We start from the raw sequence: 27,852 nt of genomic DNA, 5'->3' as shown, positions 1-27,852 counted from the left end.
TGTGGGTCCCAGGGCCGTCAATCTTTAGAGCTACCAATGACGGACCTGCGACAGCCCCCGCGCGCTCTGCTCCTCTGACGCATCACGGCGGTCGTGCGTCAGCTCCACATCTGTGGAGAGACAGTCTCCTCGGCAGGGAGTGCGTGCGCTAGTCTGCGCTGCTAGAATACGAATTGTCACCTGACCTTGCTCTGTCGGTGTTTGATATCGTGCGCCGTCGTCTCCCCTTCATCCGGTAATGAGTCCGGAGGCCGAGGTGAGAAGAAATATAATTTATTTTATGATGAAGTTTACTTTAGAAATGGAAATGTGGCACACAACAATCAGATCACATTCGCAATCGCATTAGACTCCCAGTCCCAAAGGTCGGCCCAAGACAGTCACAGTGGGTGCTATAAAAAAGGAAGCTTCATTATTTATGTGCCGGTGGCGTTGCTGTCTAGTCTTTGGGGGTCGGGTTTGGTACTGAAGGTCACTGCATATCCCTGAATAAAACTAGGAGGCACCACCATGTCCACCATGTCCAGGCACTAAATGTGTGCCACCAAACTCAAAACCCACATTGAAATAGCAGCACCATGATGCCGTGTGAGGAGCTGGCCGGCGGCCAGGGCCTGTCTGCTTCAGTACACAGCTGCCAAGGTTTCAGATTGCTATGTGTGACATTTTCGTAATTACAGTGTTATCATGAGTGACATTTCAATGACTATGACTGACACTTTCTCACGAACAAAGTCAAGCAATGAAGACGATTGAAACATATAAATGTTAAAAGTTACAGCCATGTGAGGAATAAGAAACTCTAAAAAATAAATCTTAAAACTGCTGCTATACCATAAATGGAAGGACACTAACTAATATGACACAGAGAGCCCTGCCCCCAAACAGGCCACTTGTTTCTGCTAGGAAGTCTCAGTTTCCATGCCCGCAACAATACCAGAGTGCATATTAGTGTTATTGAAAATGTTTACTTAAAGTTCAGAGAAACGCCAATAAGAACAAGGCACTCTGCAGCCAGCCAGCCCTTGACTGTAGCGCCTGTAACACTACACTACACGACATTCGGAATTACATAATATTGCAGATGTAAAACAAAATAGATAACAAAAGATAGTGCAAATTTTCTTTTAACTCTTCTATGTAGTATGATAGATGTGATGAAAACATTTCGTAATGGAAAAGGTCAGAAGTTCGTAATGTAAAAAAATAATCCTACTGATTATTTAAGTTTTACTTGTCTTTCATTTTAAAGTGTGTGAGCTATGATTTTATATGCAGCAGTGAACTGTGCCTATACCTTACACTTGGGCACTGCGAACACCGATGCTGACCAGACATGTGTAACGACCGGGTTCTCGAATCAGATGGGATCAGCTCCTTGGAGCACCTCCAACCCAGCCGGAACGTAACCACCTCCCTCCTCAGAACACATCTATCCAGGCACCTGGGTACCTACCTGAGGATGGGTAACTCGCAATATACAAGCTCATATCATCAGAAACACCACTAAATCTATAAGGATTACTAGGAATACTCACTGATTACTAAGGACATCCATGCCCTACACCACACTCATACCTCATAGTCTCGCGACCACATGGGTCCAGACTAATCTATCCTGGGGCAGTTCTGATTATGTACCATTACACACTGATCACCCTCAGTGCTCACTCGACACGCAATCCGGCGTGCCATACACACTGGGCTGCAGCCCCAGTGCTCTCTTTTTATCCGGTCCACAATCCGGCGGACCTACACATCCGGCTTCCACCTGATGCTCTCACTAACGCCACTTTCCCTAGAGGCGATCTCATTACACACCGTATCCCCCCGGTGCTCTCTCAAGCCGCAATCTTGCGGGTATACACACTGACCACAATCAGTGCTCTCACTAACGCCGCTACACAACGACGACCACTTTCCTATGAATACCTTCAGCTCTCTCTCTATGTTGGGAAGTCTCTCTTACTATTCACTAAGGGTTCGCTACTACAATAATATTATGGGATGGCCGAATTACTTAGTGTCTGAATATTTCCCTAGCTCAAGGGCTCCTCTCTCTCCCTAATTATTCAGTGGCTACTTACCGGATCAGGGGCAGCATCTGTTCTGGCTGTAACACCTGACTAGAAGGAAAGGTTACCTGTGCTTTAAGAACAATAGACACACACTGTATGCAAGAGTAAAAACGCTCTCTATCATAAGAACAACACATGCACACTAGTTCACTAAGAACTGGGGTATCTTTATTACAATAACAATAGAATACACATACACAGATCTGCGGTGTCTCTATAACTAACAGGAACTTTAACACACCGCTGAAAGAAAAGGATTAGACATACAATATAACAGGGACAATGTTATCTGCGGGGTCTCTGTGACTAACAGGAACTTTTAACACACAGCTGAAAGAAAAGGGATTAGACATACAATAGCCTAGGGAATAAAGACAAGATTAAGGTGTAAGTGTAAAGTAAGCTAATTTAGACTACCTCACCTATTAGAGGGAATATCTCTCTCTCTGGTAGGATCAGGGCTCTCTGTCTCTCCCTCCGTCACCACAGTTCCACGCCTCTGGCTCAACTGCTTCAGCTGACAGCCTCAACTCCTCCATCTGCTTTAATGCTCTCTTCAGCTTCAGCAATCATCTGCCTTCTTTCTCCATTCCAGAAAACCAATAGAACTGAACTGCACTCTGCAGCTCCAGCAGACATCCTACTCTCCACTCTTCAAGAACCAAACTGACCACTCCTCCTCTCCTGCAATTCGCTAATATGGATTCCTCTCCTCTAGTGGAAAGCTCCAGCCAGCAGCCTCCTCCCACCAGGTCCATGCACCGGGCTCCTTGTTCTAGACGCTCCCACAGTGATCAGCTGCGTGTTTCGTCTAGAGACCTGAGCCCAGGGACACTTCTTGATTAGATTCAGCTCTGGCCGGTTCTCTCCGGTTCGCTTAGGGTGAACAACAGCTCAAAACCAAAATATTACCTTTCCCCTTCAAGCATCTCAGCTCTGCAGGGATAGAAAGCAAAATTGAGTCTCTCTAGTTCTGAGCCTTGTAGGCCTGACAAGGATGAAATAACCCTTAGCTCTGTCAGAGTACCTACACAAACCATACCAATGTGTAATATAAAGTCAGGACCACAGGATCCACCCTCTACTATAGGCAAAATAATGAAAGAACACATAACTATGCTAAAGCCAATAGGCAATAGATGGATTAGAGTCAAGAATAAGGGATCTATCATCATATAAAGCAGCTATCCTCTTCTAGGTCTGGAAAAAAGGGCTTAAAAGGGCCAACACAAGGTAAGAATACAGATCCTAGATGTGAGCAAGCTTAAAGTCTTTATCACTCCGAAATAGAGCCAAAAAGCCTGCCAAGACAACATGACAGCCAGAATGGGTTGACCCAGGCGATAGATATAATCATTTTCAAACTGGGCCATACTGCGGGATCACGGAGACCGCCCTCATCGCAGCAACAGACGACATTCGAACTCTACTGGACAATGGAGACACTGTCGCCCTCATCCTCCTAGACCTCTCCGCAGCCTTCGACACAGTCTGCCATAGCACTCTTCTACAGCGCCTCAAAAACATCGGGATCCAAGGAAAAGCACTGGAATGGATCACCTCTTTCCTCACCGGAAGAACCCAGAGAGTCCGCCTCCCACCATTCAAGTCAGAGGCCACTGAAGTAATCTGCGGCGTACCCCAAGGTTCCTCACTCAGCCCCACCCTCTTCAACGTATACATGAGCCCCCTCGCGACCATCGCTCGCCAACACAACCTCAACATCATCTCCTACGCAGATGACACCCAACTTATCCTTTCACTCACCAAAGACCCCAAAAACACCGCCAAAACCAACCTACATGAAGGTATGAAGGAAGTAGCTGAGTGGATGAAACACAGCCATCTGAAACTGAACTCAGACAAAACAGAAGTCCTTATCTTAGGCACCTCCCCCTCCGCCTGGGACGACTCTTGGTGGCCAGAGGCCCTTGGAAAAGCACTCATCCCGACGGACCACGCACGAAACCTGGGCGTCATCCTGGACTCATCTCTCTCGATGAACAGACAAATCAACGCAGTCTCATCTTCATGCTTCAACATCCTCCGCATGCTTAAAAAAACATTTCGCTGGATCCCCACCGAAACCAGAAAGACAGTCACCCATGCACTGGTTACAAGCCGCCTGGACTACGGAAACACCCTATACGCCGGTATCACCGCAAAACTCCAGAAAAAACTCCAACGCATCCAGAACGCATCAGCCAGACTCATACTAGACATCCCACGTAAAGACCATATCTCTAGCCACCTGAAAAACCTCCACTGGCTCCCCGTCAATAAGAGGATTACTTTCCGCCTCCTAACCCACGCTCACAAAGCACTCTACGAACTTGGACCCGAATGCCTCAACACACGACTTTCCTTCTACACCCCCCCTCGCCAACTACGATCTTCCAACCAAGCCGTTGCTACCATTCCTCGCATCAATAAAACCACCATGGGAGGTAGATCCTTCTCCTACCTCGCAGCTAAAACCTGGAACTCACTCCCCACTCACCTACGTCTCACACAGAACCACCTAGCATTCAGAAAGCAACTTAAAACCTGGATATTTGACAAGTAATTCCCATCCCTTCCTCAAGCGCCTTGAGACCCTCTGGGTATGTAGCGCGCTATATAAATTTCTGACTTGACTTGACTTGACGGTGTTCAGACATATGGCTTTGCCCAGGAGCACGACCCCTTACAGGCCCCAAAGACCACAAAGAATAGGGTCGCTCTGTGTCACCTTCTCTGGGTGTGGAATTGACAGGCACATCAGCACACAGCAGAACATGTCCCAACGTTACCTAGGATCACAGTTCTGCCTGATGATGAGGACCCCCCCATGTAAATGGGGATATTTGAGGGCATCAAATACGTCTTACAAATGAGAAGTGACTTGTCACGTTTGTCGAGCAGGTGCAGTGTTGTGCTGCTGCCCCAACCCCACAGCCAGTGAGGCACCAGCCACAGCTTGAGTGACTATACTCATTATGGTCACTGTTATAGTGGAGCTACATGCTTTGAGGCCTCAGGTTCAGCTGCTTCAACTTTAGTTTGCTCAGTATAAGACATGTTTAAAATAATTGGAGAAGAATTGGAGATCACCTTGTGACACAGACACTTACTTGTACTCTGTAGCAGGCAGCGCCATCAGAGGAAAGGGCCAGCCCGCTGCAACGACTTTCTGCAGCCCCGCATAGGGCCCCTGGCAGCGGCCGCAGTTATTTGCCATCTGTGTTCACTGGCGGACTCGGAGCGGACTCGTTCCATGCGGTAAGTCGTGAGGGGGTGACACCATGAGTTACCCTCACCGGGTGACACCAACCCTAGTGACGCCACTGCAGCTGAGTGACCCCCACGCAGGCTGCAGAGTTGTTGGTGTCCTCAACCAAGTCCTCCAGTGGTGTGTTTGCGGCAACTGTGGGGTCTCCTCCTCCCGTGGCCACTCTATCCCCCAGCCTCTCTGCAATGCGCTCCTTGGCACGGCCTCTGAGGTCATACCACCTCTTCTTGAGGTCATCAATTGACCGCTGTGTCACTCCTACGGCATTGACCTTTGCCCTGATGCGCAGCCAGATCCGCCTTTTGTCAGTCTCGGGCACCTTCCTGGAAAGCTTTCCAAAAAGCTTGTCATGGTCCTTGCTGACTCCCTCAATCAGGTACTCCAGCTCCTGTTCTGAGTACTTGATTTTCCTCTTCTTGCCAGTTTCACTGGATCCTGCTGCATCCTGGGACATTGTGGTTGCAATGTATGTCCTGTCTTGGGGCTGCATGGTGTGTCTCCTGGAGCTCACTGTTGTGCCTCCTCCTCTATCCAGCTCTGTGTTCCAAATGAGTAATGGAGTTGCCTACTTCCTCGTTGTGATGTCATCATTGTGCTCAAAATGCAACTTCCCGTTTTTGCGATCTCGCATTTTGCAAGATCGCTATTTGCGATTTCGGTAATTGCAAAATCGTAATTTGGGTTTGGGAAACAGTCGATTCTGTGAATTAATAGCAATTTTTGGAAATTCGCATACGGCGATTGCAGGCGATTGCTATTCGCACTTTTTTTGCGATTTTGATGATGCATCCAAATCTGTGAATTCTAATTAGCGATTCGTTATTTTTCGCTAATTACAATTCGCAGAGTGGGTGCTTGATGCACGTGGGGGTTAGTAATTAACCAGATGGAAGTCCTAGACTTGGTTAGACGTTTTGGAAGCACTTACAAATATAAACATATCAGGTGCCCTAGTTAAAGCTCCACTTCAGTAAAGCACCAATGATCCTAACTTCTTGGGCTTGGAGAAGGCACAACAAGTGTGTTTCCTCTTGTATTCCACATTAAAAAACAATATAAAATCCTTAATGAAGGTGAATTAATTAGTGATCTATTGGAGCACAATCTGATGTGTAGTGACTTTATTGAGTGGTTTCTTTCTTCTTGTCTCCTTGTGAGAGCAGAGCCCATGGTTCTCCCTTTTAAATACCCTAAGTATTCAAATGCCCAAAATCCAAAGTACCACTCACACACACACACTCACAGACATACACAGGCACTCATATACTCAATCACAGGCCCTCACAAAGCCACTCACAGACCCACATAGGCACTCACACAGGTACTCACCCACCCACTCACATACCCACACACACACTTACATCCCCACTCACACAGGCACTCACAGATCCACTCACAAACCCACACAGCCACTCACACCCCCACTCTCAAAGGAGACAGGTTACAGTTAGGATTAAAAAGGATAATAAACGGTTGAAATTCACTGAAAAAACAAACTCATAGTTTGGAAATAAGTTTTAAAAATCCTTAGAAAATCACTGAAAATATATAGTGAGGCTCAGATTTCACTCGTACAAAACCATAGCAGTTATAGTTACCTAAGCTAATTATAACTTACGACTCCACAATGCACTGCTTCTGACCTCACATATTACATCACTCATGACATGCTCAGTGACATCACTGATGCATCTCAAATGACATCAATGATGCCTTCATCTACAGAACCACTCACACACCCCATACAACCTCTCATACGTCCACTCACACACCCACCCAACCACTCACATACCCATTCACAAACCCACATTACAACTCACACACACCCACTCACTCACACATTCACTAACACAGATAATCACCCACCCATACCACTCACTCACCAATGCAGTCCCTCATACTAGCATTAACTCACCCATAGAGCCACTCACAGTGCCTCTAACTCACTATTATATGCACTCACACAGCCACTCACACTAGCACTCACTCACCCATACAGCTACTCACACAGCCACTCACTTACCCGTAGAGGTACCCACACATCCATTCACTAATCCAGTTAACTCATTGATGCATCCATACAAGCAGCCACACACATACTCAGTCACCTATGCAGCCAGTCATTCAGATACTTTCTGTACAAAACAGATACTCCCACACACTCACTTACCCATACATCCATGCAAACAGCCACTAACTTGCCCATACATCCACTAACACACCCACTCACCCATACATAGAGCCACTCACACAGCCACTCACACACTCCCCCACCCATATAACCACTAAGCCAGCCACTTACTTACCCATACAGCGAATCACACTCAATCACCAATACAGCAACAGTCATTCACACTCCCATGTCAGCAAACAATGATATCCCACAGTGTAGACTTAGATGATGATAAAGGTCCTCACATTTCACGTGAAGAGTCTCAATTCACTGTACAAACGAGGATCAATATTGAGATCCATTAAAATAATTACAAGAAAATATTATATGCCTTCAAGAAACACACCTCAAAAGGCAAGACCGGCATGTCTAGCACTGATCTGCCGCACAGAAACAAAATAGGGTCTTTATTTTGATAAGGTGCGGCCTCACAAAACTAAACTGGACTATAAAATAGATGAGGCGAAGATTGGTAGGGTGGACACTAACTATAGTCCTGGGGTTTGCACCTAACAAGACACAAAAACAATTCCTGATCACCTTCCTTTCAACACTTGAAGAAATTCTCTGGAGATATTCTTCTACTTGGAGAATTTAGGTTAGTTTGGGATCATTCCTAAGATAGGAGGGAAGGAGGAACCTTCCTTAAGAAACTTAAAACAAGTTTGAGGGGAATGGGGCTGAGAGATGCGAGGCGAGATTTGTATTCTTTAGACAGAGGGTTCTCTTTTTTCTCATATGTCCACCGCATGTACTCCTTTATTGAGCCTATTCTAGTGAGCAATCAATTGATGGCACGCACTCTGGGTGACAACTGGTACAATGGGAATCTCAGATCATGCACAGGAAATAGCTGACTCATATGTAGACCAAAAGCTGGGACACACTGTAGCTTTGCCACTAAGGCATCCTCTGTTGAAGAAGACTTTGGGAGAACAATTTAAGGAATATTTGGACACAAGTAAAATGGAGGAGGTCGGCCCCATAGGAGTCTGGCGAGTGGTGAAGGCTGTTGTACAGGGCATGTGCATCTGTTTGATGGCTCACATCCCTAAAATCCAGAAACAGGCAACCAAAAGATTGGAGCTGGATGTAAAGGAAACGGGGAAACCTTACAAGGAGACCCCCTCAGTTACACATTTAAGGCTGCTCACCAACTTATGTTGTCAACTTCGAGCTCTATATAACAATAGGGCTGATCTGACATCAAACATGCCTTCTACAAAGTGGAAAATAAATTGGGGTCTCATTTAACCAGGCACTTAAGGGAGAAAAGAGAACAAGCAATTATTAAGGAAATAAGGACAGAAACCGGAGAGCTCGTTCAAGTAGGCGGTATAAGCTTGAGGCATTCCACCAGTACTGATCTACATTATACTCTAGGGCCATGAGAAGTCAGTTGGACTTTCGAGGTGAGGCAGATACCAAACAAGCCCTGTATTGTGAAATCTCTCCCGGTGAGATACAATTGGCTGTAAAGCGCCTGACATGAAATAAGGTTTGGGCCAGATGGGTTTATGAACTCTTTTTATTTATAAGACCTTTCAGGCCCTACTGGTTCCCAAAATAGATAAATTATATAGCACAACAGAAGGGAATCCTCAGAGACATGTGAGCGGTAACAATTTTGATTTTACACAAGCAAGGATTGTGTAGGCTAGAACAAGTCTGCTCCTGCCTGATTCAAGCTCTCTAGTGTGGGTTTGTACCTATTAAACAGACACATGACCAAATCCAGAGGATGGTTTATCTGGTAGAGAAGGTTCAGAATACAGAAATACCAGCACATTTGGTGCTTCCAGATGCTGATAAGCCTTGGATTGGGCTGTCTTGTCCTTCCTGTGGCTGGTTATGGAGAGGATGGGATTTAGTTGATAGTTTCTAACCATGGCATGTGCGCCATACAGCTTCCCAACAGCGAGGATTGCCCTGCATGATACACGCTTGGGAGTGGCACAGTTAGAAAGAGGCCCCAGACAGGGTTGTCCGATGCCCCCCTCTCCTCTATCCCTTAACCATAGAACGTCTGGCAAAATGAATAACTGGGGAAAAACATAGCTACCAAATTATACCGGGACGATGAATATAATTTATTCTTATATACAGATGATAACCTCCTGTCGGTTTGGTCAAATAGAACCGTATGAAAGGAAAGCAGGGATAAAGAATAATATGAAAAAATTATAGGTGCTGAATTTTACTCTCCGAAGCTCCGGAGGATAGACTTGCATACAAGTGCGTTTGGAAACAGATACAGTACCTAGCAGTACACATGACATCTAGAGTGGACCAGTTGTAATGGGATAACTATCCCGCCTGCTCCTCTAGTTAAAAATGAACGTAACATAGGGCAGATCTGATGCTCTCTTGGTTGATGGGATATACACAGTGCTCTATTAGCCTGGAAAACAAAGAAATACACCACAGGCCCATTTAGAACTGGCATTATACACGGGGCATCCTTAGGATGTACCCAAATGGCTCAATCACTTGTTGGAGAGGATGCAGGGTGATAGGAAACACTTCACAAGTATGGCGGGAAAGCCCCAAGCTCACACCATTCAGGAAGGCGGTAGCAAACACCCTTCGGGGTGTTCTGGGTTTTCCTCTTTCATTCAACCCTTAGACCTTGTTACCGGAGCCCCGAACAGACAACTACACATATATGGCCAGAGCGGCACCTCTCAAAAGTGTCTATGGACAACCAACGTGACTATTGCATTTTAATGGAAATATTTGAGCTCTCTCGAGATGGAGCAGAGATGCGAGCAGCTATAAAATATTGTATTTATTTATAACGTTTTATATAGCGCAAACATGACCATAGAGTGTATCAATTCAATTCAATTCAATTTAGTCTTTATTTCGATATTTCAATCATTAAAGACACAGTGACAATACATGCAAGACATTAAGGGCCAGATGTAGGTAGGCCTTTACCGAACGGAATCGGCCGAAAATACCGATTTTCGGCCGTTTCCGATCGGTAAAGGGCTAGGGAGATGTAGGGGCACATATTCGGTAATTTTACTGAATCGTTATTATTACCGAATCGGTAAATTTACCGATTCGGTAATATTTACCAATTCGGTAAAATTACCGAAAATGCAATGTGGGTAGCCAATTTTCCATTGGCACATGCCTTTCAGAATCGGTATTTTACCATGGAATACAAATCCATGGTAAAATACCGATTCCTGTGTACATGCACATCTGTGCATGTACACATGTGCCATGTGACAGACAGACGTGCCCTTAGGGCATGTCTGTGTGCCACATTGCACACATGCCCGTTTTGGGGGTGCTAGAGGGTGTCAAAGTGACACCCCTGCACCCTTGACAAATTCGGTATTTACCGATTCGGTAAATACCGAATCGGTATTTGAATTGAATCCTATGGGCTTCAAGGCCCATAGGATTCAATAGCAAATACCGATTCGGTATTTACCGAATCGGTAAATACCGAATTTCAAGGTATCGGTAAAAAATCCAGATGTTGGTACCTACATCCCATTTACCGATTTTGAAATACCGAATCGGTAAAATTCGGTATTTCAAAATCGGTAAATGGGATTTACCTACATCTGGCCCCTAAGTTCCTTTCACACAAACAATGATTATATAAAATTTTAAACATTTAATCGAGTGTAATAAAAATGTTAAAAAGTTTTTTTAAAAACCCTTAGTCATTTGATGATATTTACAAGGCAACCCAGGAGTAAAAAGGACTTTTTGCTAACTTACGTATAAAATATTTCATGTCGCAGCCATTTGAGGGGACCAACATAAGTAGGGTGTAAGTTTAATGCAGATCTAGAGTGTATCAGAGCGCTTTACATTATACCATTCGGAAACATTAGATGGTTGAGGGGGTAATATACATACATTCAATCAATATTTGCTTTATTCGATTCAAGTATTAAATCATAAAAGCACAATAAATATCATTCAACATTTAAAAATAGGCATTCATAATTAAAAAGATTATCAAGCTAAAAACTGATTAAAATCCATTACAATTACCATAGATATGAGATAACAGACAGATTTCAAAGTGTTCTCAGGTTGTTGTAAACGTATCTAGGGCTCTAGTGTAATTTTCCCGATTCATGCCCTTATATAGGTATAACTTATCATATCCTTATATAGGCATAAGAATCATAACCATATTTAGACACAGCCAATGCAGTCCAAATACGGCATGGCTACTTCCACTAAGCTCCTAGAGAACAACGAGTTCTGGAAGACAGCCATCCTTCAGCAGTACAGGACTTCCCCCTGCTTCAGTGTTGATTTGTCCCAGAACTCCTGGACCGTGTAAAGAACTTCGAGTTCTTAGTGATGTTATTATGTCCACCCTTACGTCAAACTTTACACCTTCCAGGTATAAATATGCCCACATCTGCCCTTGCAAACACACAGTGGTTTTGGAGCAGATCGACTAACTACTTGCCCGACGCCCTGCTGTTGCAAGCGCCTGAGGAAGCCGACCCTCCAGTTGACGCAATGAGAGAGACGCTGTCTTTTCTCCTGCCGAGAAATCCAGCTCCAGTGTTTCCCTGCTACCCTTGCGGGTTACTGGGAGATCGAGTCCTGAGAGAGAGATACAAGACCTCCTTCATTCTATAACCAAGGTACGGAGCTGATTAGACCCTTAGAGAATTCTCGGAAAGATTCTTGGCAGAAACTATTTAACTCAAGCTACACCTCACTTACTTGTACTAGGCTTAGGTTAGGTACACCGGGGTAGGCGTATTTTAGATGCACCAGTTGAGTACTTTTAGTCATTATTTATCATTGTATGTATTTTATCTATTTTATGTATCTTATGGCTTAGAAACCATATAAATGCTTTTACAGTATTATTTCATAATACTCTTTTTACTGTACGCACTTTACTTCATAGCAAGTATTACGATTGTAGAAATTCACTTATCTTGCATGAGAAAGATGACTGCTCAATAAATAACCTTTTTATTGAAAACGCCCGTCTCTCTATTTCTCTGCAAAAACCCTGGTGAAACAAAGCATGCACGATTGACTGTGGGAAATAGCCATCTATTGTTTCTGCGACTCTGGAGATATATTCCTTATTCTTGGGGAACAAAGTTGTCATGTTATATGGTTGTCAGAAACTAATCCCTTCTTGTGTATTCGAGAAAGTTTCTAGTGACCTCTGAGCTGGCTGGCACACACAATTAAGTCTAACATATTCAGTAGAGACCTAGTCGACCTAAGTCCTACGTCTAAACTTTCATTTATGTTATTCCAATGCGCAGAGCCTATTGGGAATATAGGAACTACACTACAAGGTAGTAACAAAATCATCATGTGAATCAGTTAGTTTCAACAAGAGTTGGACATTGCATCGATGATCTTGTTCTGACCACCCCTTTCAGATATTTTACAATGTGACTAGTGACATTTTTATCCGCTAGAGATTAAAGCCTTATAAATGCGGGTCGACATTGCCTCAAGCCTAGCATCTTCAAATAAGTCACAATCCATCTTCTCCTAAGTACAGTATAAAATTTACAAAAAACATAATGTTTAGATACATTGTGACAAGGACAGGGGCAGAGAGAATGTGACCAGTCGTTTAATTGGGGAAATGTAACCAGGTTGTGAAAGTTGCCTAAGCGTAGGCGCGTCAGTAAGAACCTATCATAATTACTTGGGGTACACAATAAATACGATTGTATCCCTGTTTGAATCAAAAGTAGTTGATTGGCTCTGAATGTCTCTTTCATAATGTTAGAAGACAGCCTGATCGTCTCCAGATGATTTAAACATAATGTTTTTAGGTCCTTCCTCGAGATATGAAGCATGGAATCAGGATTGTCAAACAACTCAGTGTGGGCAAGGCCACCAAAAAATGTTTTAATATATGCGAGCCAGGGGATGTAATTTACCTGCTGCAGTTTCAAACAATCTAAAATCACTTCCCGATTTAGGCCTGTAGACACACCTGTCCAGACCGTATGCCATAATAAAATAGGCTGGATTTTAATAAGGTCAGACAGGTATGGCAGGCCCAACTCACATGGCAAATGTAAGTAGCTGTGCTATCAGGAACAGCCAGATGGTATCTCAGAAAACTATTTTCAACTTCTTGAAGTGGCTCCACATTTACATGGCCCCAAATGCCAGCCCCATACAAGGCAACAGAGATACAGTTGGCTTTATATATTACCTCCTTAAAAAATTAATCAGAGCACCTGTTGCTTTAGCAAATAGTAATGTTCTGCAATTGACAGCTTTTGCCCACAAACCCCTACTGTCAAAAACAACCCCCAGATATGAAAAATGATCTACAAAATCAAGTTTCCCGCTATGTATGAAAATATGTCGGCACTTTACACTGGGGTTACTACATTTCATGACAAAGGTTTTTGAGATGTTAACTTTCAGGTCCAGGTTTGACATATAAGATACCAAACTCGTCACTAATTTTTGCAGGCTGTTCGGCGTGCGGGCTAACAGAACTGCATCATCGGCATATAATAATACGCCAATTGCCCTGTTGCCAATGCTGGGCAGGTCTTGACATTCCCGTGCTAAAAAGTCTCCCGAACTGTTTATATAGAGGGTAAAAAGGAATGGTGCAAGCACACACCCTTGCCTTACACCCTTTCCAGTGGGAAAACTATAACTAAGCTCACCCGTTCTGCCGTAATGAACCCTAGCCCAGGCCTCTAGATAGGATTGTATACATACATTCAATTTAAGAGGTAGACAGTGGTAGATAATATAACATATGTTGATAACAATATCGTAAGATTTAAAGTCTTAGGATGCGCACATCTGGTGATAAGGAGTTCCACATTTTCGATGCGATACCTAAGAAGGCTCTGCAAAACTCTTTTTGTGGAAGGACTGTGGTTTCAGTAGTAGTGAGCTCGCGCCTCGCAAATGTCTGCAGCCTCCCGACAAAGCTAGCCTTTGTGCTAAGTAACTGGGGGTTTTGTTACGAAGGGCATTATGGGTCATGCAGGCGATCTTTAGTTGTATTCTAGCCTCATATGGTAGCCAGTTCAGTTCTTTTAAGGGCAAAGAGATGTGGTTATTTATTTTTGTTCCAGAGACCAGCCTGGCCGCAGCATTAAGAGATTGCCCTTAGCATGGCCAGCTTGTATTTGGGAAGTCCACATAGAGCGGTGCTTCCGTAGTCCAATTTTGGCAGCACTACGGCTTGTACCTCCATTTTTAAGATGGCCTGTGGGAGCAAGGGTTTAAGTTTCTTTAGGATACTCATCTGATGATTAGCTCCTTTGGTGGCATTACTGATATGCGCCTGCATATTCAAGTGTTTGTCTACGGTGATTCTCAAGGATTTAGCAGATGAATGATGTGGGTAGAGCAGTCAAAGATTGTTAGATGTTTTAGCCAGAGGTCTATCTTGGGTGTGTGGTTGGGGGGATGAGGAGGAATTCTGTTTTTTTGGTGTTGAGCATGAGGTGGTTGCCAGTGAGCCAGCTTTGAGTACGATGCAGAATAGCTTTGAGGAAGATAAAGCCTTTTGAGGAGGACATTTTCATATACAATCGTGTGTCGTCTGCATACAAGTGATATAGAATGTTCGCAGAGTTTCAGCGCGTTTTCCAGGAGTTCCATGTGTAGATTGACAAGAATGGGTGATAGTGCTGAGCCCTGTGGAACCCCTAGGGTGACCATGGACGGTTGAGAGAGTAATTGCTTCATCTAGATTCTTTGAGTTTGTTTTTTAGGAAAGAGATAAACCATTGTACCACAGGACCAGATAGACCCATCCTTCGTTCCAGTAGGGACAGTAGGTTGTCATATTCAACCGCGTTGAAAGCGGAGGATAAGTCAAGAAGAATCAAAAGACATGATTCATTATGGTCTAGCATTTTTAATATGTCGTCCATAATGTGGGTGAGTGCTAATTCAGTGCTGTGTCCTTGACCGAAGCCGGCCTGGTGTTGGTCTAGTAGGTTGAAACTCTCAATGTGGTTGCATAATTGAATCTGCTCACATTTTTCCAGTAGTTTTACCAGAGTGGGGATGTTGGATATAGGGTGCTAGTTGTTGAGGTTTGAAGAGAGGAAGTTGACTTTCTTTAATATGGGTGTTACCTGCCCTACTTCAAGGCAGTCAGAAATAGGGCCTTGCCTAACCTAAGAGAGGCATTTACAATCTTTGACCATAAGGGTAGAATAGAAGTTTTTATCATTTTGAATATGGAAGGATGTAGTGGATCCTTGAAGTGATCGGAGGGATTAATCGCTAGATGAGTTTTATAGATGTCATTTTCAGTGAAGGGCGTGAAGGTGTGCCAAGAGGCATTGTTTTTTGGAGTTCCCACCGGTGTACTAAATTGGTCCATGACCTGAGAGTAAAATGTAGACTCATGATCAGTAGCTGTTGGAAGGGCATTCTTAGATTGTATGTCGTATTCAATGGTTTTTGTTTTTTCCAGGAAGAAATTGTCAAGCTCCTCGCAGCTAGAGGTAGCTGACTCTCTTTGTTCCATAGCGTTTGGTGTATTGAGCGAGTGTTGTTTAACTATTTCAAATAGTTTTTTGGTTCAGCTGAGTTCTAAAGAAGTCTGCCTTTGCCTTTAAGATTTTCCTGTTGTATGTATTCCTCAGCGCTCTATGGTGATTTTGGTGTTCAATAGAGGGTACCGATCTCAATATTCATTCAGCTGGTCTTAGCTTGAGCCAGTCAGAGTTTAGATTCTCGTTAAACCATGGTTTGGAGAATTTAACGGAAACATTTATTTGTTGAAGGGGGGCTGTTGTGTCAAGTATTTCAAGAATAGTGGGATTGTAAATGTCTGTGAGGTCATGAACGTCTACCGTGCCTGTCTGGGGGATCGGGTTGGTGTTGCATCGGTTTCCTAGGGCGATGTAAATTGTAAATTGATACTTGTATAGCACACTACTCACCTGCAAGGGTCTCAAGGCACTTGTACGAATACCGCTGTGGAACCCATCCTGGCTTTCCCTGTGAGGCGTCCACTCCTGGGTACCCTCAAGGTGGAGGTCAGGCATCCTCAGCGTTGTGGGGGCCGTTGTGGAGATTAAGCAAGCTATTGCCGAGAGTTGCAGAGTGGGACTCCATGATTGGAATAGGCACCGAGGCGAGAATTATCAGGTCCGTGGAATTTTTTGAGCCCAAGACCCGTCGAGACGGGGAATTGAACCCTGGTCCTGGGCTAGACCTCTGCAATCAGGGTCTGCCGCTCTAACCATTGAGCCACACTTCTCTTGATATTTTGTAAATTCCTTTTCCATTGTTTTGTTTTCGTAGGTTGGCATCTTGTAGGAGTCACCTCAACATTGATAGAGAAGAAGATGCTGCAATGGTCAGACCAATCACTGGGGATAATGGAGTCTAATATGACATTGTTTTTTTAAGCTATGATGAGGTTTAATGTCTCTCCCTTGTTGTGGGTTGGACTGTCAAAGAATTGGGTTAGATCCTGATCTGACAAGAAGGATTTAAGACAGCTTACAGCATGATCATTCGTATTATTCCAGTGAAGACTGAAATCCCCTAGAACAATCTGCGACACTTGTGAGTTATCGTTGGAAGTGATGACTTCCATTATCTATCCAATAAACAGCAGATTATCACCGGAGGGATATAATATGTGACCTTTGCTAATGAGACAGTTGTTGTTTGTGATGTTGATGCAAAGATATTCACCGGTGGATAAAGAGATGGTGTCTGTTTGATGAACTGAGATTGTGTTTCGGTAAATGCAGGCTAATCCACCGCTGGGTTTCACAGTTCTCTCTAGGTGGATTATATAATGACTAGAAGGGACCAGTAGGTCTAGGATAGGTGAGGAGCTTCAGTAAGGATTACAAAGTCAGGCTTGCTTGAGAGGATGAGAACGTTGATATGCTTGTCATGGAGAAGAGTTCTATAATTTGGAAGGTACCCATCTTCTCTTCAAAGGGCAAGTAATGACTACTTGGACGTCTCTCAGAAGGAACTCACATGCTTTTATTACCCCTGCGGTGGAGGACATTGTTTATGTTTCTTGGGCAAATTGGGCTGGTGCTTGGGGGGGTAAGTGGTACTGGGGCCCAAAGAGGGAGATGAGGCCGGGAGGAAGGCAGGGGTCCGAGTTGGAATGCATCAGCCAGGTATGCCAAAATATGTTGCCTTTTTCATGTTGAAGGGGCGGTATAGGGTGTGATGGGAAGACCGACTGAATTTGTAGTACTCTGCTTGCCATAATTAATTTATTATACAGTGTATGTATTGTACTGACCCATAGCTGGATCTAAAATTATATATTGAACTCCTGGTTAAAAGAAATTAAGTAAATGTCCTTTAAAAAAATACACATTGATTCAAAACTAGCGGAGATGGAATATAATGTCTGTTGCAATAAATGCTATAGGTAGTCAGCGAAGATTGAGTGAGCCTTCCTTGGGACTTTGAAGCATCCCTTTAACACATCAGGATAGGATTTTTCTTAGTGTGCAGCAGTGAAGTTGGCTGAGCGATGGACTCTTAATGCGGGGAAGTAATTTGAAGAAATAACGTTTATATCACCAGATGATTTCATGCAGTGATGAATGTTTAAATTATGTTTTTTCTTTCGTTTCAGCACACGCAGCCAAAGATGGATGTCTTATGAATCTGGAGATAATGCATTGCATCCTGTGCGAGGAAATTACAGAATCTGGATGGAGAGAGTTCTTTCAAACCCTGGACAATCTGCCTAATTTAAAGGAGTTGAATATTGGCAAAACCTCCCAACACCTAATCAAGGCTCATGCAACCACAATGACAGCATTTGTCCAATGCATCTCCAGGCTTCCCAGCATCACTGAAGTCATTACTTATGGTTTGCTGTTCGACGAAGAAGATGTAGCAATGTTCAATTCCATGAAAGAGCTGCACCCCCAGGGAAAGAATTTGAAACTGGTCTGGAGATTGATGTGATTCTGTCTAGTCTAGTTACTGCTATAGCAGAATAGTGAAGTCCTATGGTGAGTGTCCCTTTTTAGGTCTCACCTGCCTTGCAGCTCAAACATTGCCTTCTCATTATTATGTTTGGCCCTCCTCTGGAGCCTCGCCTGTTTAATATCCTTTTGATTAGATGATAGTATACTTCCACTGCTCACATTCAGGGAATATTTTTTTTCTTTTCCTTCCTGCACTCAATGGATTTTCTAGCACTCTCCTCTGTTTGCTGCTTTCTCCTCACATACACTTCCCCAAACTCTGTTACTCTCTCACCCTCAAGCTACTCTGTCACTTGCCACTTTCCATCGGCTTTGTCTTTTTTTAATGTACCCAACTCCAACCACCCAGTGCCTCCATTGCTCCCTGTTCCCCCTAGTGCTTCATTATATCCACCCTCCACTTTTTCGCATACCCCACACCTCCCTCCTTCCCACTACATATGAAAATGTTCACCCCTTAATTGTGTGTCAATAACACGTTGGCCGGTAAGCTTACGTATCTACTACATACATATTTGACTTCAGTGCTGGGGGCTGCATGGCAGAAGAAGCACTGGCATAACAAAACTTGAGGGGGCCCCCCTGCAAGGTACGTGGAGAGGCCCTCTCCGTACTCAATCTGGAGCTCTCCGGCCAGAGTACTGTGCTGAGTGGGGCTTCTGGTGCTTGAGAGGCCCTCCCACACTGTTGTGAGAAGAATGATACTTGGAATCTGAGTTCTGGTCTTGTATCTCTCATCAGCTTGCAATATAAGTGTGATGTGATGAGATGAATGTAATGGATGCTACAATTAAATCTCAGTGCACTCTCACACCATCACTTAGCCTTGCGCTCTTCGCATTCACCGGCATGCATTAACAATAGTGTGGTTGGGAAAAACCTATTGTGAACCTACAGTTGGCATACAGCCCAGCCATTGCTTTATTATTACTCTTGTGGAAGTCAATACCCAAGAATCATCTAAACCCTAATATTTGAATACTCTGAAATGTTACCTAAGTAATTTGGCTCCAGCGTCTCCAGTTGATCAAGCAGTTGGCGAGTACACTCCTCTTCAGAATAACGCAATTTAGCAGAGTTAGTAAGATATACATCTTGGAAGCATAAATGATTTAGCTGTAGGCCAAAAATAGAGCAAAAAGTGCATTTTTAATACAGCAACAAATGTCGCAAACTACAAGATGAACCATACAACACGATTCATAAATTGGTGGGTAGCCGATCTAAGTATCAGGGCAATAAGATCAGGTATATAATAAAACTCATTTGTGAATGATTGTGATAAAAGTTTAAAATGTTAATAATACGGTATAAAATCCAAATAAGAAATATTCACAAAATGGGATTCAGTCAATACCCTTTAAAAATCAGATGAATACAAATCAGATTATTACAGCATCAGAGCTGAGATCTAGAAGCAAAAGGGCAAGGTTATTCTATATTGGTGCAATTTTTGATCTGATGCAGCAAGCCCACTTTAGGAATTTAGCTAGAGGAATAGCGAAGCAAAGCGAAGGATCAGACCTCAAAATTCTTAGAGCTTCACTGCTTTGCCTAGTGCCCAAGTTCTTACATAAAGGCCCTAGCCAGGTCTTTAGCAAGATGGCGTAGGCAGGGCATACAAAAAGAAAATGTGGATATGTTTCTATATGTTCAGCACAATATGGGCACTTGTCATCTCCCGAATCGGACCAATTTGAGGTAAAGGATTTTAATGGTAAACAGCCGACTATTAATTGGAAATAGAGTTTCCGGTCAAGGGGTTTGGAAAGAATATCCCAATATGGTTCTAGGTGGGGACGAGGTTTTGCTGACACAAACCCCCCAGTCAGTGTCAGACCATCGCTCAGCCTCCTGGTATTTTGATCCACCATGTCCCAGTATTTGCTCTTCAATACAGCTTTAGGTACAGACAATAGGTTGCTCGGATTCTCCCATAGTTTATTGAAACCCATTGAGGCAAGTGACCCCTTAATATCTCTTAGCCACCTTATTTTATGGTAGCAATCAGCAGCTAGGACATCTCTGAGTCTATTTGCAAAAGTGGTTAACTCGGGTGTGACCCAAATTCGTCGCCAATATAGCAGGGGACGGAGCTTTGCTATATCTGCTAGAGGATGCCTTCCCATATCGCTAAGCAATGGGAGTGAGGATGTACTCTTTGGGAGGCTAGAAATCGCACGAAAAAGCTTATTTTCAGAGATGGTCATCCAAGTTATAAAGAGTTTATCAGGCAATCAATGGGAGATGTGTCTACATGCTCCATAACCTACTTGGGCCACCCTCGCAAAAGGGCATGTGTCGAGCTCTCTGGTATCTCATCACGTCTTAGTTAAGTTCCTGCAATCCATGAAGCTAGTCTCCACCCACAGGTCTGGCAGTGGTCATCTGCACAGCCCCCTATACTCCATTCATTCTGTAAAGCCCAACGTTCCACTCCACTCCACTTCAACAGCCACTATGCAGCAGCCCCTGGGGGACTTCCAGTGGCAGGTGACATCTCTACGGGCGGGAGTATGAGTATGTGCTTCCTAGGGTGTGGTCCCACTGTTTCCTGGGAAAGGCTCTACCAAGCTGATTTTCCCATTTAGCGCGCAGCTCCGGTAAGCCATCTGTTCCCATGAACAGTGCAGTTCTATACAACCCAGAAACCAGATGATTTCCTTGGCCAAAGGTCAGCAACATCTGCAGCAGGTCATGAACTGGTGGTTTAGGCTCCAGTGTTCCATGCAACTGCCAAACTGCCTTTGCCAAAGCCCTGTACATCAGGAATTGGGTGCTCAGTGCACCGCTCTCTGTCTTTAGTTCCTCCACTATTCCCACCACTCACATAAAATATCCCTATCACTTGCATCACATACACCACACATAGTTATTACTACAAGTGCTCCCGCGTAGTCGTAGGTTGTAGCATGCCGCATCCCGCTAGAGGGGTGCGAAGACCCCTATGATGAAGCATGACACCAAGGGGCCTTTTGGTGTGTGAGGGGTATTTTAAGAAACACTAAGTGCTTCCACACCATTGTGGGAAACGCTTTCCTAACACTGTCAGTAGGATTCCTTTTGTTTATGTCACAAGAAAATGTGGCATAAATATTCATCTAATTAACTACTCTTCTAAGTTACCTATGTAATTCATTTTAAGCGCAACATTATTGTTTCACTGATGCATTATAAAAAGCATCAAATATGAGAACTAATTTTCACACGAAATTTGCACATTTTCCTTATTTATACAAATACTATTCATATTTTTTCACAAATACTGCGACACTCGCATTTCTTTACTTCTTATTCAATTGCTTACCTTACTCTTCATGTGTTTATCACTCAACTCATTACCATCCTTTTGATTGGCTGACTTGTATCCTTCCAATGCTCACATTAAGAAACTCCTGTTTCTTTTTAATTCAACACTCCATGAGAGTTCTTGTGTTTTCTAGTTCTGCTTTCCTCTCTTGAATTTACACTCCCTGCACCCCTCACCGTGTTGCTCTCACTCCTGCCAACGTATCTGTGAAAGCACAGCAACAGGGATTTTTTTACTGCGGTAAGGTTGAAAGCAGACTATAAGGACTTGGTTTAGCTTTATCTCCGGCATTTTACATATTGCATGAAAAGCGCAAGCATTGGCACATAAAGACCTTTCATGACACTGGGGCAGGGAGCATCTGATACACTCGCCCTCCTAAATGTTAGCACAACGCATGGCAGTAAGCAAAGCTGCTGGGCTGTGCTGGGTAGCGTCAATGGGAGAGAGCAGAAATGCTCCATATTTAGAAAGATATGGAGCATTTTTGCTCTCTTCTTGAGCTGGTGCACTGTGTTCAGCCCAGTGCCAATGCACTATAGTGCAGGGGGGCCTGTGTTACAGGCAGGATTACTTTTGTGCAGGAAGACACACCTTTCTGCACAAAAGCAAACTTTAGAGGTATTTTCCTCTTTCTACATGTACTGCAGCACGCAGCCCAAGTGGAAAGAAAAAATAAAGGGGAGAAATAAAGATATTTCTCCTAGTTAAGCCTCACTTGGCATTGCGTGACATTTTGACACATTCCCAAATTTACAAGTCTTTGTAAATGTGAGAATGCGCCAAAATCCATAGGTGGGAACCCCCATGCTCCAACCATGGAATGCCTCCCAAGCTGAAATGAAGGATAATGCAGCGCAAGCGGCTACCTTGCGGTACATTGATTTACAAAGCCATGCAAGGTCAGGCAAATCAAGCCTTGGTGGCTTTGTAAATATTACTGAAGCCTTTGCATTGCCCTTGCTTCACCTTACATGATGCAAGAACAATGCAAATGCTTCATCAATATGGGTTCTAGTGTCTGGGGCAGAAGGTGTACATAGCATGACACTTCTCCTGGAGGCCTATAACTCTTCTCCCTAGGATACTGCAGATGACCAAAGGGCTGAATCCTATGGAAAATTAGGGCTTGCCAAGCATTTCCCTCAACATTTTGACACTTCCAAATACTTTCTAAGTTCTGTTCAGACCTTCTTGAATGAAACGTATTTCAACAATAAACCATACCATTTATAAAGATTGAAAACATTGAATTCAATGTAGAATTATGAGATACCATCCATTATATGTTTGCTTTACCGCCTGAATTTTGAATAATTTGCAAACAAACATTTGCAAAGCCAACAGTGGAAGAGGCATATTTTGCTGCAAAACGTTCCATGAGAGTGGCACCGATCAGGACCCTTTCTCTACTTTGAGTAATTAGGCATTTATAAGGTTAATGAGCATTACGATAGAAGTCATTTAAACCCTTCTGTATATTGAACTCTGTTTATGAGTGAGATGCCTCCTGGAGACGCGGACATGCTTCAAGGGAGCAATGGCTCTTGAATTCTGGTTGGGCTGGCTCAAAGTTACTCATGTGTGAACTCCCAATATTAGCATGGTAAAGGACTCGGACTATGTAAATCCGCATTTGATTCTCAAACTCTTTTTTGAAGAAGAAATAGAGACAGGCCTTGTGCCCATGAAAGAAACAAACGAGAAGACCTATGTGGTCAAGTAACACCAGAAGTCTGATTAATTTGGAAGCAACACATTCACTATAAAAATAGGAAATGGTGAGAGCCATTTGGAACCAACATGTTTGGGTGCCTGACATCGCTCTGTATTGAAATGTTCAAACTGCAAATGTTCACCCATACTGATATCAGAGTTTCTTTTTTCCTCTTGATCTGCATACTGAAAACTCCGCAACACATTTTCCTCGTCTACGTTACTCACAGAAGCTAAAGATGACCATCACACTTCCATGTCTTATGCAGACTATGCAAAAAGAATCTACCTAGAATCTCAGTTCTTGCTGCTCCAATGACTGCAAAGAGTCCAAAATAACTGCACCTTCGCCTAATTGACCACCAGCTCTTCACTAGCCACCTATGAGCAGATGATACACCCTCAGGCAGCTCACAGGACCACCCAAGGCAAGGACTCAGCCTTCATCCATGTAAAAATGTCAAGATAATCACAGAACAGAAATCCCTGCTCTAGACAAGAACATCAGCTAACTGTTCCTCCCTCCACCTACACAAGACAAGGTATCAGTAGAACCTCGTTCAGTGAGGCGGTGAAATGATGGAACTGTACCGCAGCAAAGACAACATTCAAGATCACATGCTCAGGAGTGGAGGTCTAAACCAAAAGGCGATGCGGAGAAAAATTACACACCTGTGCATTTTACAGCATAATTGTTTTTTAAAAAACCTTGGTAAAAAGTCAGTAGATGTAATAATCAGTCCTGAAGGGCAATTAATGAAACAAGCACTGGCGTTGCCAATAGGTCTCGCAGTAGGAAAGTTGGAGCTATTACAATTGCAAATAACAATGCCTTTTATTTTTGTTTTCATTTAAAAAACATAAAGGGCTTTGTCATTTACAAAACCAATAGCTCCAACTTTCCTACTGCAAGACCTATTGACAACGCCAGTGCTTGTTTTTGTTGCTGCTTCCTACATTTGTGCCACTGGTTTTGAGTGAGAACTACTTGCACGTGAGAGGTGTTGCACGTGAGCAGTGAGAGGTGTTGCACATGAGCAGTGGGAGGTGTTGCACGTGAGCAGTGGGAGGTGTTGCACGAGAGCAGTGGGAGGTGTTGCACGAGAGCAGTGGGAGGTGTTGCACGTGAGCAGTGAGAGGTGTTGCACGTGAGCAGTGAGAGGTGTTGCACGTGAGCAGTGAGAGGTGTTGCACGTGACCAGTGAGAGGTGTTGCACGTGAGTAGTGTGAGGTGTTGCACGTAAGCAGTGGGAGGTGGTGCACGTGAGCAGTGGAAGGTGTTGCACGAGAGCAGTGGGAGGTGTTCCACGTGAGCAGTATGAGGTGTTGCACGTGAGCAGTGAGAGGTGTTGCACGTGAGCAGTGAGAGGTGTTGCACGTGACCAGTGAGAGGTGTTGCACGTGAGTAGTGGGAGGTGTTGCACGTAAGCAGTGGGAGGTGTTGCACGAGAGCAGTGGGAGGTGTTGCACGTGAGCAGTGAGAGGGCAGTGAGCGGTGTTACACGTGAGCGGTGTTACACGTGAGCAGTGAGCGGTGTTACACGTGAGCGGTGTTACACGTGAGCGGTGAGAGGTGTTACATGTGAGAGGTGAGCAGTGAGGTGTCACACGTGAGCAGTGAGAGGTGCTGCACGTGACCAGTGAGAGGTGTTGCACGTGAGCAGTGAGGTGAGCAGGGAGAGGTGTTGCACGTGAGCAGTGAGGTGAGCAGTGAGAGGTGTTACACATGAGCAGTGAGAGGTGAGCAGTGAGAGGTGAGCAGTGAGAGGTGAACAGTGAGAGGTGAACAGTGAGAGGTGAGCAGTGAGAGGGGAGCAGTGAGAGGGGAGCAGTGAGAGGGGAGCAGTGAGAGGGGAGCAGTGAGAAGGGAGCAGTGAGAAGGGAGCAGTGAGAAGGGAGCAGTGAGAAAGGAGCAGTGATAAGCGTTGCACATGAAGTGAGGCCGCTGGCGGGTGATCATTTAATATTCCTAACTCTGCTGGTGCTCAAGGTCGGAGCCTTGTCACACGAGCTGTGTCCAGAATCCCGTGTGCTTTGTTTTTCACGTTTATTACTTTACCACATTAATCGTGCATGCTGTGAGTTGTGCAGGTTCACGGCTGCCAATCAATATGAATTCTGCCATTCAGTTTCGTTGCAAAAGTGAAAGTCACCAGGTACAAAAGAACTATAATTTTCATTATTCGTAAAGGGTTCAAATAAGGAGTTTTGAGTAATATGGCCTGAAAATCTCACGAGTGCCAAGTTCTGTAAGCATGAATTATGTGGGATTACCGGCTGCCAATCAATATGAATTCTGCCGTTCGGTTTCGTTGCAAAAGTGAAAGTCACCAGGTGCAAAAGAACTATAATTTTCATTATTCGTAAAGGGTTATGAAAGGGAAATTTAAAGCAAAAGCAAATGGTGGGGGCCTGAAGGAGGAGGGGGTGCGAGGGATGAGTGAGGATGGGGTAGCAGGGGAGGGAACACGGCCTGGGGGCATAGGGGAGGAGAAGCCGCAGAGCGCATGCTGGGCGAAGCCCTTTGATGTGCTGTGAGCGGCCGGCCTGCGGCCGGCCATGAATAATTAGGGGAGGAGAAGCCCTGGCCGTGAATGCGCGTGCATGTTTGCTCACGTGATTCACGTGAACTGCAAGAAAACCGCGGGGCTGAAAGCCCTTGGTTTGAAGAGGATTTTGCTGACATGAATTCTTGCTCCGCTCAATGCGCTTGCGCGCATTGATAGGTCGCAAGACCTAAAAAACCAGCACCACAGGGCCTGCCACTGAAGCCAAGAGAAATATTTTGCTGCTGAAGAAAGTCATACATTTGCCTGTAAAGGGACTGAATGCCTACTACAAAACACTGGCTACCCAACCAGGCATACATTTATGCGGCAGGAAATTAATGCCTAATGCAATGTGAGCCCACAGGTTTAAACATCCAACTAGCAAATGTGTGTTGCTGGAGAAATTACACCATTTTAAATATTGCGCCTGAAAATAATATCCATCACTGTTTCTGAGGCTGTAATTCCAATACATATAAAAAAGCTGTTCAGATGTTCAAATATGAGGTATACTTTATTAGGTAGCTCCATAAATATTCAGATTCCTGCATTGTATTCAATATTACCAGCCATAATCTTTGAAGATCAAATAGGCCAATTGTACTGTATTGCCACATTATAATACCCAGCCAATCAGTACGCAATGCACCATATCATGCCAGTTTCCACAACCCACATGTATAGAGCCATAACACCAATTATATGCATTTGCGCATTGTCTCAGTATATAAAGCAACACCAAAAGTGCCCCCCAATGTGCAGTACCATAGCCAAGCGTGGCCTGCCCCATATGCAAACCATCACAACCAGGCACGTATTTGCCAAACATGTTGAACACCACAACTAGGCCTGTTTCCACAAAAGTCCTATTAATCATGAATGACAAGCTAATACTTTGCCATTTGAAAAATCAATACAATCAGACCTCTATTGGCCCAGAATGAGAAATATCGTAATCAGCAAATTATATACATTTACTGGACAAGTAAAGCACTACAGTACATCTAGCACATCTCCAATATATATTTAAAGCACCACAGACAGGCCAGTGTAGGCCGAGTACAGCCAGGAAGATTTTTAGGCAAGTATCAATACTGCCCGAGTAGATATAGCACCATAGCCATGCCACGTTTTATAGTACCACAGGATGAATAGAACCATTGCCAAACAAGCCGTCTCAATTTCCCTGGAGGTAAAGCAATATGGCTAGCTAATTATTAGCCTTGTAGTCCTTTACCTGATGGGGCAATGCAGGTTAGCCTATGGGGTTTCCTTCCATATCCTGTCACACACAGTTAATGTATTTTTACCCACACACAGGTGCGCACACCCACTCACACACACTCTAACATATGCATTCTATCACGCCTGTGCTCACGGGTAACCTTTCCGGGCCCCCATTGATGGCTGTGTGTACTCTGGCGTGGGTGCACGGAATGACACCTTTGTTTCGTTGTATGCGATATAGTAGTTTTCTTTCTCAGATCTCCCAATCAAGCATCCCATCCCAATGTGTTTCAGCAGAACACCTTGATCACGGGTATAACACGTCCACTAAAGTATAACGTGCACCCCTTCAAGCAGACTTGTCATCAGTGATATCATTTCAGATATTGCAGTGATGTTATCAATGATATTATAGAACATGTGATAAGTGATTCAATATGTGATCTATTTAGCAATGCATAGCGAGGGTGCAAGTTAGTTACTTTAGGTTATTAGTTATAGTCGCTTGAGATGAATATAACTGGTGAATTTCAGTGGTTTTGATAATATAAAATGGTATATTGTAACTTACATTTT

The 27,852-nt window shown here is 44.0% G+C and overlaps 1 protein-coding gene across 1 annotated transcript in view; it reads left to right on the top strand.

Moving 5' to 3' along the window:
* Positions 1-18,580, top strand: part of LOC147726768 (baculoviral IAP repeat-containing protein 1-like) — a 1,009,320-nt gene extending 990,740 nt beyond the window's left edge. The window contains exon 11 of the mRNA XM_086960810.1: positions 18,114-18,580. Coding sequence (XP_086816936.1) covers positions 18,114-18,451 — 338 coding nt within the window. The 3' untranslated portion in view covers positions 18,452-18,580. The remainder of the gene's footprint in view (positions 1-18,113) is intronic.
* Positions 18,581-27,852: the final 9,272 nt, after the last annotated feature.

This window comes from Lissotriton vulgaris, chromosome 3_1, assembly GCF_964263255.1.
Source record: "Lissotriton vulgaris chromosome 3_1, aLisVul1.2, whole genome shotgun sequence".
Classification (NCBI taxonomy): Eukaryota; Metazoa; Chordata; class Amphibia; order Caudata; family Salamandridae; genus Lissotriton; species Lissotriton vulgaris.
This window is presented reverse-complemented; position numbering and strand designations above follow the sequence as displayed.